This window comes from Drosophila virilis, chromosome X, assembly GCF_030788295.1.
Source record: "Drosophila virilis strain 15010-1051.87 chromosome X, Dvir_AGI_RSII-ME, whole genome shotgun sequence".
NCBI classification, from domain to species: domain Eukaryota; kingdom Metazoa; phylum Arthropoda; class Insecta; order Diptera; family Drosophilidae; genus Drosophila; species Drosophila virilis.
This window is the reverse complement of record NC_091543.1, coordinates 12230001-12244224: the sequence shown is the minus strand read 5'-3', so window position 1 is coordinate 12244224 and position 14224 is coordinate 12230001. Positions and strand designations below refer to the sequence as shown.

The 14224-nt window shown below is 43.7% G+C and overlaps 2 protein-coding genes across 8 annotated transcripts in view; both read left to right on the top strand.

Annotated features, from left to right (window-relative positions):
- Positions 1-14224, top strand: part of acj6 (abnormal chemosensory protein 6) — a 36926-nt gene that overhangs the window by 18622 nt on the left and 4080 nt on the right. For all 7 annotated transcript variants that reach the window (XR_011416430.1, XM_070208376.1, XM_015169937.3 and 4 more), the window contains 2 exons: positions 13310-13487; positions 13549-13689. Coding sequence is in view for 6 of the 7 variants with exons in the window: in XM_070208376.1 (XP_070064477.1) it covers positions 13310-13487; positions 13549-13689 (319 nt within the window). In the remaining variant the exon portion in view is untranslated. The remainder of the gene's footprint in view (positions 1-13309; positions 13488-13548; positions 13690-14224) is intronic.
- On the top strand, positions 6877-8429 carry Pp1-13C (Protein phosphatase 1 at 13C). Its single transcript, XM_015170242.3, has one exon. It carries the CDS (start codon positions 7268-7270, stop codon positions 8174-8176), a length of 909 nt encoding a protein of 302 aa, XP_015025728.1. The 5' UTR covers positions 6877-7267; the 3' UTR covers positions 8177-8429.

Here is a 14224-nt window from a genome sequence, read left to right as displayed (position 1 = left end):
CCATGGCAAAGTAAATACCCATTGTGGCTTGGCTTCAGCTCGGACGTGGTCATCACTCATACGCCAGGTTGGCCGGCATTTGAAAATAGTTGTGCAATTACATGACAAATGCGAATGACGCGAAACGGCATCTGATTGCAATTTCGCCAACGTACCTGCTCATTTATTTTTCAAATGCATGCCCAGTGCATTTAAACGTAATTTGATTTTACAACCCCAGTCCCAGTTCCAGTCCCAGCCCCAAAGTCGATTTAAGCTCATGCAACATTAAGTGCGCGTTTAAGTCCTGATTGCACAAATTGCAGCTTACAATACTTTTGCACTTTTGTACTTTTGTACTTTTCTACTTTAAGCTGTGAACTATCCGAAAGCCGCAAAGTAACAACAAAAGCAACAAATAAAAAAAAAAGGGACAACAAAAAGCGAATTCAATTTCCACTTTGCTTTTTAACACGATTTGCGATTGGCTAAGTGCAGTTAGCTGTTAGCCAAATGTTTCAGCTGATGTTGGCAATTGCGACTGACAAGTGCATTGCTGGGAATTGTGCTGAAAATTTGAGTACATCCACGCGGACATCTAATTAACACAGAAACTCAATAAACGTACACATTTGCCCAGACTACACGGGCCGTGTTGAAGCTTAGGGATCTTTATTTGCTTTAAATTCAATTAATTTCTTGATCATTTGTAAACGTAAGTTTTTGCCGTGGAGAAGCAAGAAAAATTAATTTGGGGACCGGAAAGAAGAATGGGTTTCTGTCACAAGTGCGCGAAAGTAACACAAACAATCTCAATTCAATTCCCTCAGCCTTTCGCTTGTTAGCAAAAGTAGACTTCACGAAAATCAACAAGACATAATTGGCATAAAAGTTCGATACTTATCGATAACATCAATGAGCTCTTAGGATAATCGGAGTAACAGTTCGATAGTTATCGATAATAACAGCAAGCCCCTAAGATAGTCGGAGTAGAAACCCGAAACTAATCGATAACATCTACAAGCTCTTAAAGTAATGTGAGTAGAAAATCGATACTTATCGATAAACGAAGCATAAGCTCGTTAGCTATCGATAAAATATGCGAGCTTCTAAAATAGTCGGTTTCTTAAAGTACTCGAAGTAGAATATATATAGCAATAGGAAAAACTGTTAAAAAATTTAAAATAGAGTCAAGCTGCTGAAAGTGAAACTCGGCTGTGGGTAAATGTAAGTTTGCAAGACCTCATTATATCCCGGCCTAAGTCATAATATTTACCGATGCTCCAATAGATTTTCCTGGGCATTGTCTTTGTGGAATCCTAAGAAGAACTTGAGTATTTTAATATGTTGTTGGACTTAGCAAAAAAATCCTATCTTGGTATTGGAACTAAATGAGGCTAATGTGTTGACTTTTGAATTCAATTCAAGCCGAGCATGTGCTAAGCCCATTGCCCGGAGCGCACCTGGCAAGCGGCCCGCCCCCACCAGCAGGTCGAGGGGTTGGGGCCAACTGGCAGCTGTTAGCCCTTTTTCGATGCGATGACAGTTAACAGGTTAACCTGCTTAAAATGCACATCAACGCATCACTTGACCCACAGCTAACCCCTCCGCACAAGTGCCTGGAAAAACCGAGCATATGTAAAACTTAATGCAAAAACCAGCGCAACGTCTGTGAGGGGGATTGGGAATAATGGGTGGTGGGAGGAAACAACTCCAGATAAAACTGGCAACAACTTTGCAATTATCAGTTACAAATGCCCAACCAAAAGGCGGGTAACAAACACCATTAGACATGCCCAAATGGCGCGGAGGGGGGGTGGTGGATTTGTGAGAGGGGGATGCGTTCTCGAGTTCTTTGCGGCGCGCTTTTCCAATGCTTTTCAAATATGTTTTCCAGCATGTGCAATAAGGTTGTTATTTACTTTACAGCGAAGTGAGCATCAAATTGATCGTATTAATGGCCATAACTAGTTTATCCCGCCCATCTTATCAATTCATGGGGATTATACGCAGATTTCCATTAACCAAACCGAGGGGTGGCTAATGCTGCAATGACTGTTGCTCTCTCTCCCTCTCCCGCTTCCTCTCTCTCTCTCTCTCTCTCTTTCTATCTCTAGCATTAATGCAATTTCAATGGTCAATGCGAAAAACATACATTTTCGATTTGGCATTGTTGCTTGTTGTTGTTGTTGCTTGTTGTTGTTGTTGCTTGTTGTTGTTGTTGCTTGTTTTTTATGCCCACGACCAGAGAAGCACACAATTTGGCTTTAGCCGCATCCAGAAGGGCTCGAGCAGGGGCTGGGCTGGGCACGCCGGCAACTCCCACAGGAATTCCCAGGCAATATAACTGAAAGCAAAAATGAAGATAACAGTCAGCGCGGCAAGTGCAAATCCACCCGTCCATTTAACAAGTTGTGCACAACCCCGCCCCCACGCCTCCAGCCACCTGACGAGCCCATCGACATCCGTATTCGCATCCGTATTCGCATCCTCATGCGCAACGCGTACCTTTTGCTAACCAACTAACTGCCTTTTTGCTGGGCGCTCGAATGGGTGGTTCGGTGGTTCGCTGGTTCGGTGGTGCGGTGGTTGCCCTGCTCTGCTCACGGCTGTGGGCTATGAGCCGCCTGTTACGCCTCTGTTTGATGCTTGTAAAGACCACTTTACCCGCTATAATAAAAATAAATCATAATATTTTGCACCCCTCGTCGCGTGCGGCACAACCTGTGCGAACCCTCGCACACTGGGACCAAGCCCGATTTCAAATGCTAAACGCAAATAAAACGAATATTGGCATAAATGGCTTAAAGTCTCTTACAGCATGAGCTCTATTTAAAGTCCAATAAATACATTCGTTTATTGGCGCACGCTCGCTCGCATTCAATAAGTAACGAGTACATTCCAAACGGACTTGCCGACCAAATGAACGAGAAAATAAACGAGTAAAATAAACCCAAACGAGTAAAAAGCTGCTCTTAACAACTCTTTTAATAATTTTTTACCGTACAAGTTATATTTAGAGTCATGCGAATACATCTGTTTATTGCCCAAAGAAAGTAACGAGTACATTCAAAACGGACGAGTCTAACAACAGAACGAGTAAAATTTTCAATCTTGTAAGCTCTGCAAATAGCAAGAATATAAATTGTAGCAAGTGTAGCAACTCTTTCAGCTTGAATGTTACTCGTTAGTTTCAATAATTTGTGAATAGCTTAAGTTGCTTGCATTCGTGAAGCAGCGAGTGCGTTCCATAAAAAGAAGATAGATTTTCAACTTTGATTTTATCCAACATTTTTTCAATTATTTACTGAAGCATTGTGAACTTTGACAGAGATTTATCGATCAGAAATTTATCGATAAGTTCGATAAATCGTTTATTTAGACGCTTTGATTAATATACTTAAAAAATGGCTAGCAATCGAATTTGCATTCGAAATGTCAACTCTTGCACCACGGTAAAGGTACACACACTCCGGCGTTTACCTTGTGTTTGCCGGTACTCAGCGCTCGGCACACGTCGGCACACGAACCCATCGTCGACGTCGTCGTCTACGCTGTCGCTGTCGCTGTCGCTGTCGCTGTCGCTGTCGTCATCCATGTTGCGAGGTTGTAACCCCGGATAATGTACTTAATGCATCTACATATTAATGTCGCCCGAAAAGCTGTGCAGGCGAACCCCATACCCAGTCCCATTCCCATTCCCATTCCCGGGCCAACATCGACTCGTCGAAAATCCTTACCGGCTAGCAGCATTAATAGTATTTTCTATTACTGGGCCGTACTCTGGTCCCCCGTGTACGGATCGTCCTTGCCGGCTCGTTGTGCCTTTTGCTTTTTTTTCTCTTGTTTTTATTGCCCCGCGGCACCCGCCCGGTACGGTGCGACGTGTACTACGATTACACTTGTTCCTTCAGCTAAACGAGGGGCTGGGTGTGCGTGTGTGCTGGGCCCGGTTATATTGATATGTCTCCCCGTAGACGCTGGCAAAACAGACGGCAGCGCAGTTAAGCTGGGACCGCAATGTGTAAAAAATTACGAGCTACATTGAAAATAAAAATGAAAACAAAGAAGATGCAAAACGCGGGCAGGCTGTGGCTGGTGGTGCTGCAGGTGGCGCTTGATAAGCTGTTAACCCTGAAACTACCGACTGCTGACTTGCCCCAGCCCCAGCCCCTGTCCCTGCCCCGCTTCTGCTCCAATATTGAGTCGCCTGGCAGTTGTGGCTACACTGTAAAAACTTAAAGCTCAAGTTGATAGTCCTCTGCAATGTTTATAATACTTTTATTTGAAGCGTTTAGTTTTAATACAAGTTTTATTCATCTATAATCAAATTAAGTTTAACGTCTCAATGCAGCTTTCATATTTTGCTCTATTCAAAGGGCAAATGCTTGAGTCGAGGGGGTCCGACCAGTAGATACTCTACGCCCAGCGATACGCTGCCTTTGCAAATATTCTAGCTTCATGCTGTGCTTCTGCTTCCTCCTGGTCCCGCCCTATGCATGGGATATATATACTTGATCATAGTCTGATTTTCAGTGCCTAGACATGTGTGTATATAGCAAAAGAGAAGCCTTTAGGGGAGTTATCCATAAATTGAGATATTTATAATATGTATATAATATCCCCTATACGGGAACTTAGATTTGTATATCTATCGCTTAAGTTGTTTGATTGATGCTCAACAATACAATTCGCAAAATCGATATTTATCGATCGAATTTATCGAATATATCAATAGACTTTATGCTGTTCTGCCTGCTGCTGCCTGTCGCAAAACCAATATGCCCTTCTTAGCCATATACCCTGCACTCCAGTTCCTAGTTTAAAACTGTTTCAAAAGCGAAACTCAAACTTTGTAGACTTTAAAGAATTGTTAAAAAGAACAGTTCCGTCCATCTGCAAGCGCAAGCCCTGGCCATATGCCGAGGAATCGTCAAGTGCGGGGTGCACCCGGAACAGGTGAACCACCTGCCCAGGTATTTCAAATTGCAGCGCAGTGTAAGCATATCCTGGGAATTGCGCTGCCAGGATATAGGAGGGGAAGCAGGGGGGGGGGGGGGGGGGGAAAGCAGAAAAGATGAAGAAAACTCTTGTGTTGACGGCGACGCGACAGGCAGAGGCAGAAAGTAAAAGTAAAAGTAGGTAAGGACACGTTCTGCCGCGTGCTGCGTGCCGTCGTCCTTTGCTTGTGCGTTATAAAAATAAAATAAAATCTATTACGTGGCAAACCAACCCCCCACATTTATGTGGCAATTTGTTGTTTCTTGATTGTGTGTGTGTGCACCGCTCCGGAGTCGCCGTAGCCAAAAAGTAAAGTGTATCATTTTCCCATTTGGCGGCGGCGAATGCGACCCCTTTTCTGTCAGGGCCAGGACACGGCACGAGCACTTCTCGCACTTTGTCTCAATTCCCAACTGTCAACTTTTTGCCCACTCTCGGGTTCCTCATCAGCTCATCAGGCCTAACCCCTCGCCGCACAGGCAGTTGCAATTTATGAAGATTTGTGTGGCCGCACCGGAGGGTGTCAGAGGGTTGCTAGCCACGCCTTGTCGGTTATGGACGCCCTAGTGCACTTGTTTTGATTTGTTTGGAATAATAACAGATGCTTACCGTACATATTATTCATTGTTCAAATTATTAACGCTTGACAATAAAAATTGTATTTGAACAGCTCTCGAAAACCGAGACCCAAAACTCCGGTACGGCCCACGGTACGGCCGTGCTCTGTGTTGGCCTGTGGGCGCCAGCAGCAGCCGGCAAATTGCAATTTGTGCAAATATTTATGTACATTGAAAATTACTCATTTGTGTAACACCAATTAATTTCAACAAACAGCAACAGCCCGAACAACCCGAACAACAATGGGAGGACCATCCATTTATAAGGAGCTACGTGCCATTGTTTTTGTTGTCCTTTGGCTGCGTCTCTCGCTTTTTCACTCGGCTTAAACAAATGGAAAATGAGGTCTTTTGTTTCCTAAAATAAACGATGCTTGTTTGCGTTCTGTTTGGACCTCACCAACCCCCTCTAGTTGGCCCAGGTCTCTTGTGCAGGTGCTCGACCAACACCCAATCCTCCCCACACTGATTATTAGCCCAAATGCATTTGATTTTCGGTTTTTGCTTTTGCAAATTGCGCCACACAAATTGCCACTTCAACTTTTTGTTTACACTGCAATTTTTCAACACTCACCCCTAATGCACAGCCCCTAACAAATTGCAACTAATTTGTACAAACTAAGGGCTCGAGTGAAGAAACACCCAAATGGGAAGTTCATTTGGTTGATTAACTTAAAGTAAGCCGGCGCAATCTCTCTCAAAGTTCCACACACATCTTGAAGGCTGAGATAGTTTTCATAAAGCTGAGAAGCGCATAGAAGACCCTTACGCTGAGCTGCAGCCAAAAGCTGAGTGTTACAGCACGCGCTAGTTCAAAGCATTCAGGTTAATCTCTTTGATAATCATGACTAGAAGAAAATTATATGCAAGGAGGCAGTGTAATTATTTAATAAAATAAATTATTTTGGGCTTGTGATAGGTGATTAAGTAGGCCTACCTTTTCATCAAATGAAATTGAATTGTCTATTGAAAATATTCTTTTATCTGCATCAGGTATTTGTTGTATTCTTTCTGAAAGATAAGTTAATGAATCTCAGTGAATGAGAGAGAGAGAACAGAATGAGGAAATTTATGATAAGCGGGATATGGGCAATCGGAAATGTTGCCGAACTAATGAAAAAGGCTTTTGGGAAAAGCTCAAATCAGAAAGCAATATGAATGCAGGACGAATATCATTCGATAGAAACGCAATAATTTTGATGTATACTTCAAATAAGGGTTAAACAGGGCGAGGTGTTGGATAGGATGTGTGTTGGGTGACAGTCGACCTGGTTTTAAAATTCAATTCAGGGGGGTACCAAAAACAAAACAAAAAGAAAGTTAACAAAAAAAAAAAAGGAAAACAAAACTTCGTCTCGATCCCAGTTAAAATTCCAAATTTTCGAAGACTGCAATCTGTTCGGACACCCATTGGCATATCAGGTACCCGGTCAATTGATAGAGATCAACAAAAATCAACAACAAAATAAAAAAAGAATCAAGTCAGGCAATTTCTGAGCGTTGAACTGGATTATTATTATTATTATTATTATTACATTATATAAGCGATAGGAAGATTATATTAAGGTGTATTGAGGGGGATTGACGGTCAGAGAAACATCGTTCCGACGGCGTCCCAAGCGTTAAACCGACAGCCGCAGTTCGGCAAGCCCGGCCAGAAGCCTGCTGACATGGCCGAGGTGCTAAATCTTGATAATATCATTGCCCGGCTGCTGGAGGTGCGCACAGCCCGGCCCGGCAAGAACGTGCAGCTCAACGAGACGGAGATACGCGGCCTGTGCCTCAAGTCGCGCGAAATATTTCTAGCCCAGCCGATACTGCTCGAGCTGGAGGCGCCGCTCAAGATTTGCGGCGATATACACGGCCAGTACTATGATCTGTTGCGGCTGTTCGAATACGGCGGCTATCCGCCGGAATCGAACTATCTGTTCCTTGGCGACTATGTGGACCGCGGCAAGCAATCGCTGGAGACCATCTGCCTGCTGCTGGCCTATAAGATCAAGTACTCGGAGAACTTCTTTCTGCTGCGCGGCAATCACGAGTGCGCCAGCATCAATCGCATCTATGGATTCTACGATGAGTGCAAGCGACGGTATAGCATTAAATTGTGGAAGACCTTTACGGATTGCTTTAACTGTTTGCCCGTTGTGGCAATTGTCGATGAGAAGATCTTCTGCTGCCATGGCGGACTGAGTCCCGATCTGACCTCCATGGAGCAGATCAAACGGATTATGCGGCCAACGGATGTGCCCGATCAGGGACTGTTGTGCGATCTGCTTTGGTCCGATCCCGATAAGGACACCATTGGCTGGGGTGAAAATGATCGCGGCGTTAGTTTCACCTTTGGCGCTGAGGTTGTTGGCAAATTCCTGCAGAAGCACGATCTAGATCTGATATGCCGAGCCCATCAGGTTGTCGAGGATGGTTACGAGTTTTTTGCCAAACGCCAGCTGGTCACACTGTTCTCGGCGCCAAACTATTGCGGCGAATTCGATAATGCGGGCGCCATGATGTCCGTGGACGAGACACTAATGTGCTCCTTCCAAATTCTGAAGCCCGTCGAGAAGCGTAAGAAATAATGATGCAGCCCCCCGTCTGTAATTGTTTGAGCTCCAAATTGTTAGATTGTTAGATCCAAAAGATTGTATCCAATCAGAGAAAGCACATACATAGACAAATTGTTTTTAAACAAACAAGAATTAACTCCAAAGCATTTGTGGAATGCACATATTATACATACATACATATATATATATATATATTTATATTTCTATATATATATATATATGTACATTCCCTGTTTGTGTTTTGCTCTCATATGAGCCGCTAAGATGAATACAAACATATCAATACAATGTTCTTTCAATTCTTTATTGTGGCTTATTCGTAAACGTTTAACTTATAGAAGTTTGCCACAAACGTCGCTGCATATATTACGTACTGGCATCTCCTTAATCGAGTGACTGCAATTCGTGTTTTATTTTTCCTTTTTGGGGTCATGTTTGTAAACGTTTTGCTTGCTCTGCAGCTATTGTTTGTTTCATTTTCCTTTTTGTGGCACATTCGTTAACGTTACCCTGGCTGTTTTCGTTTTCTGCTCTTGTGGAAAGCTAATTGCCGATTCTTCTTTGGCGCGCACATTCGTGCCCGTTCCACGGGCAACACGGCGATACGGCGACACGACGGCAAATCAAATGCATTAATTTGTCCTTGAGTATTCTGGAAGTGAGAAGCGATTAATACAAACATTCCGAAAACCTGTGCCAACCCACATATGACCCAGTCAATAACTATATTAACAGCTGTCTGCAGCGGAGCAGCCAGCGCCATAACAAATTAACAAAATGCTAAAAAATTAATGAACAATAACAAAGCATGCGAGACGCGAAAACAAAACAAAACAGCAACAAAAACAAAAAAAAAATAAAACAGAGGAAGAGAAGAAGAGAAAAAGCAAATGAAAATGCCGGCAGCAGGTAATGGCGCCAAAAACGCTTTATTATGCCAAAAGTGGGTAATAACAAATATAAAAAAAATGAAAGCAAAAACACAGCGGACAGAGAAATAAAGAGAACGTGAAAAACGGGCGGCAGGAACAAATTACATTATATGTAATGAGGTCATTTGCGCGTAAACAATCGGACGGACAGACAGACAAATGGCTAAATTGCTAAAAAACAAGGAAGGGAGAGAGAGAGAGAGAGAGAGAGAGAGAGTTAGCTAAAAAGAGAGCGCACGCTGAGCACTCACATGTTTATCAACAAACTGGCAAATAAATAAATTATGTTGGCTAAGTTGTTAATAAATAATGAAGCGAAGCGCGCAACGTTCCCAACCTACAAAAACAAAATAAACACACGCCAAATAAAGAAAAACGAATGCAAAGCGCAAAACAAAAGCAAAATGGCGGCGCACTGAACGAAACAACACAACGAAGCAGCAGCGGCAGAGCGCGCTCGTGTGAGTGCGAGGGCGCATCTGCATGCGAATGTGTGTGTGAGTGTGTGCGTGTGTGTGCACGTGCGAGTGCGAGTGCAAAGCTTCGGCTTAGGCCGGGCAGTTGATGGGTTTTTTTTTATTTGGCATTGCCAAAATGCATTTGATTTGCCTAATGATTATGCATATCTAGCACACACACACACACACTCACACGTATATACACCCACGCAGCTAGCGCAGCTGTGGGACGCACACAACTAAACGCCACACCCACACACGCCAGCCATCTCGCTCTGGCTAACGGCAGCCATTGTCATTTGTTTGCTCATCATTTGCGCTGTGCTCAACTTTGGCTGGCGCCATCTAGCGTGGAATGTCATAGCTCATATATATGTATATATATATATATATATTTTTTTTTTTCTGCATAATTTTATTAATTACAAATTATGCGCTTAATGAAATGGGGCAACACTGGCCACGGCAACGTGTACGTGAACGTCGACGTAAACAGCAAACGGCATCGCCCCCGCATCGTCTGCTTTCGTGGGCACTGCCCAAATGAATTTTGCATAAGCCTCAGCCAACCACAATGCAGCAGCAGCAGCCGTCGCAGCCGTCGCAGCAGCAGCAGAAGCTGTCACAGCCGCAGTCGCTGTCCGCACGCTGTGCGGCCCCCTTCCCCCACCCAGCCCATACCCTGGCGCATAGGCCAAAGCTGCGCTCATGCTCTCACGGCGCAGGGTGGTTGCGCATGGCCAGAAAAGAGATAGCAATAGCAACAGCAGCCTACGCCGCAGCAGACCAGCGCGTGTGAGCGAGTGCGCGCACCTCAGAGAGAGTGCCAAGGGTGCAAACCAATAACAGTCAGACTAATTTTGGGATTGGTTTATAATTGAAGACTTTGCCATTGTGTTTGCTCAGGCAGCGGGCAGCGGGCAGCAGACAGTGGCCAGCTCTTGTAGTTTTTATAGCAAGCAGTGCCACCTAGACGCCCCCTACCTCCCTCCCTCCGCCCGCTCTCCAGTCTGCCCCTACATTCTCACTGCTCTCAGTTGACGTCTCTTATATACATCGAGGCTGGTCACGGTTGTGTCGGTTGCTGTCTTATTGTTTTTCGTAGGCCTCCCCCATGCGCCTGCTTATCATTTTAGAGTTTTACATAATTGGCACAGCGCAGAGCAGAGCCCAAATACACACACAGAAACACCCTGTATGTGTGTATATCCATGTATTTATAGCCTGTGTACGTGTCCAAGTTTTGTGTCCATTTCTAAACCTCGCATGAGGGGGCGTGGTATGTTTTCTACACACAAACACACACACACACACAGACGCACACACACAGACGCACAGACATATCGTTTGCTAGTTTTCGGCTGGGCCACATTCAAGAAGATAAATAAATATGAGTGTGCCCCACCCAGAGTTTGGGGGCGGTCTGGGCGGTCTGGGCGGTCTGGGCTGCTGGCTATTGGCGTTTTGTTGTTGCATACTTTTCAGCTGTAATCAGTTTAAATGCTTAACAAAGCAACACAAAGCAAAATGGTTAGAAGCATGGGCAAAAAACACAACAGCTAGACTGAGAGCCAAAGAGCCTGAGAGCGTCAGCGATTGCGAGTGCGAGTGCGAGAGCAATAGCAAGCATGAGCTTTTTATGCCGTTAGAACAGCGCTATGGAGCGAGTGTGAGAGCGAGAGAGCGGAAGGTCGGGAGGTCGATAGCGGGAGCGAGCAAGAGAGCGAGTCAAAGCAGCAATGGCTGCCTCTCATGCTTTTTAGTTGCTATTCATATTTGTTTTAATAATTGAACAATTCTATAAATATTTGATGCATAGACAAAAGAGTTGTGTGCAATGTCCTGTGCTCCTGTGCCTCTGTCTCTGTGCTGCGCCCCACACTTGCCACTTGCCCCCTTAGTTACCCTTGCTGCCGTATTGGGTGTCTCATTCAGTTAAGACCCTTTCAAACTTTTGCGTCTCTCTGTGTGTGTGTGTGTGTGTGTGTGTGTGTGTTTGTGCCTCGTCTCTCGTTCAATTAAAGCTACATGACACAAAAGATTTTGTAACAAGTGCCAGCCCGCCGTCTACCACCCAACCCCCCTCCTCCTCCATCACCTGCCACACTCATCTGCTTGTTACCAAAAGTTGCGCCAGTTTTTCAACTAGAATTTCCGCTCAAGTTGCAGGTTTTTTTTTTTGTTTTCTTTTGTTTGTTGCTGATGCCATAAAGCAAAGGGTTCCCCCCACCCAGCTTTGCCACTGGGCTTTAATTAGTAGCAAGTCGTTGTCCGACTTAATATACTCACACAACACATATTTAAATATATATAGATACTTTTCAACTTTGAATGCCACTTTTATGTTAGGCTTAATTATTTAGACACCGGTCTAAGCCATTTATTTGAATGGCCCATAAGCTGTGCCCTTAACTTTGGGCCATATTCATCGACTATTCAGATGGACGAAAATTTTGATCCCGCCATGGGGATTACGTTTTTGAGCTTCGATCTATTCAATAAATAACAGCTTGAAAGCTTTTGTTCTGATTGAGAGTTGAAATTTGTTTTATTCACATTGTCAACATGCCTGATTGGTAGATACCCTGGAATCAAGACTCAAGTATTCTAACTTATGTTCCGGATTACGTATTCCGATTCTATTTTAAACAATTTTGGATTAAAGGCCTTGCCTATATGCTAGATTTATACCAAGTAATCTGAGCTAATGCTAAACAAGAAGTCTGTTTTTTTCCTACTTTAACTATGAATAAATATGTTTAAGCAGAAAATGTTTCAGGCAGCCGATTTCCGCTACTTTTTCACAATTGCGCGTAGAATGTCTCATGAGGTAACAACAGTCAGTCAGTCGTTCAGTCAGTCAGTCAGTCAATCATTTAATCAATCAGTCAGTCGGTCAGTCAATTAATCAGTCAGCAGGCAGTCAGCAGTCAGTCAATCAGTCAATCATTCAGTTAGTCAGTCAATCAATCATTCAGTCAATGAGTCAGTCAATCAGTCAATCCATCAGTCAGTCAGTCAATTAGTTAATCAGTCAGTCAGTCAATCAATCAGTCAATTAATCAGTCAGCTGGCAGTCAGCAGTCAGTCAGTCAATCAGTCAATCAGTCAGTTAGTCAGTCAATCAATCATTCATCCAATTATTCAGTCAATTAGTCAGTCCATTAGTCAGTCAGTCAGTCAATCAGTCAGTCAGTCAGTCAGTCAGTCAATCAATCAGTCAGACAATCAACCAGGCATTCGGTCAGTCAATCAGTTAGACTGTCAATAAATCAGTCAGTCAGTCAATCAGTCTTACGTAGAGATGAGTGTATATATGACCAGAGACAAGCAGTTTCCTCTTGAGCAGGCCTTGAGTATGCCTTCAAATTGCAATTTGCTGAAAAATTCAACTGAAAATTCGGCAACTAGATCTGCGCGTAAGTAACCATCATGCATATGTTATATTTCTGTATATGTATATATTTATATATATATATATATATATGTCTATAAGTATATATATATTTATATAAAGATGTTGTTGCTGCCTTGAAGAATGCGTTAGGCAAGTCAAACTGAAGGGAACTGTCAGAATATGGGACTTAAAGTTCCTTAGAGAGACAACCACGATTCGATTCCGAATAGAAGTTTTATTTTTTTGCACAAATCGGTTATCAAATCTGAAATGCCGAATGGATATATCGATGTTTGGCATATTTCTCGGTATCCTCATGCGCAACGTATTTTTCTTTTGGTTCTTGGCCCATCTGCAGATGCACCATTCAATGGATCAACTGGACATGCTGGATCCGACGGGCTCGATGACAACGTTAGCCCCCATATCGGAGTCGCCCCTAACGCCAACACATCAGCACCTGCACGGTTCCTATCACAGTATGAATCACATGATGAGCCACCACCATCCGGGCACGTTAAGTGGCCACACGGCGGGTAAATATTAACGCAAACCAAACACGGCCCAAACTGATGGCCAACTTCTCTATGGAAACAGGGCACCATGGACACTCAGCGGTACATCATCCTGTCATAACGGCGGCTGTGGCAGCCGCTGGCCTGCATCCCGACACAGACACCGATCCGCGCGAGCTCGAAGCGTTCGCGGAGCGCTTCAAGCAGCGTCGCATTAAGCTGGGTAAGTTCCCGATCCCATGGAGTCGAGTCCGCAGAAAACTCTTCACCGCTTTTTTACTCTGCTGCAAGTCACATCAATTTCGTCTCGTTTTCGGCTAGCATAGCATACTTTTCAGAGCTCCAAACTGATCTAGTTCTCGAACTACAGCTACTAAGTTCTCAAAAGAACTGGAACTAGAAAGAGAACCTGATTTAGACAGATAACATAAATATTTCCCTGAAAATCTGATCTTATTATACAAAATTGCAGTTTGGCTTAAAAGCTATTTTTAACTTAGTCTTAACTGGAAGTGCAGTTAAAACTAGATCTAGAAAATCGAAATATAACTCGGAATAGATTGAGCTACCTCATAATGAATTGAACTGGTGCTTGAACCTAATAGAATTAGAGTGGTATTGAGCTCTTCAAAATTTGTTTCACAACACTATGCTCTCTTTTGCTGTGAAAATAGTGCTGTAAAGTGTTGCAAAGATAGACCTTAGGCGCTTTAAAAATTGTTCGACAACACTATAATTACTTTTTTCGCATTGCAAAC

Bases quoted from the DNA above. Each gene is read 5' to 3' on its own strand.
- Pp1-13C (XM_015170242.3), top strand. From the start codon at position 7,268: ATGGCCGAGGTGCTAAATCTTGATAATATCATTGCCCGGCTGCTGGAG.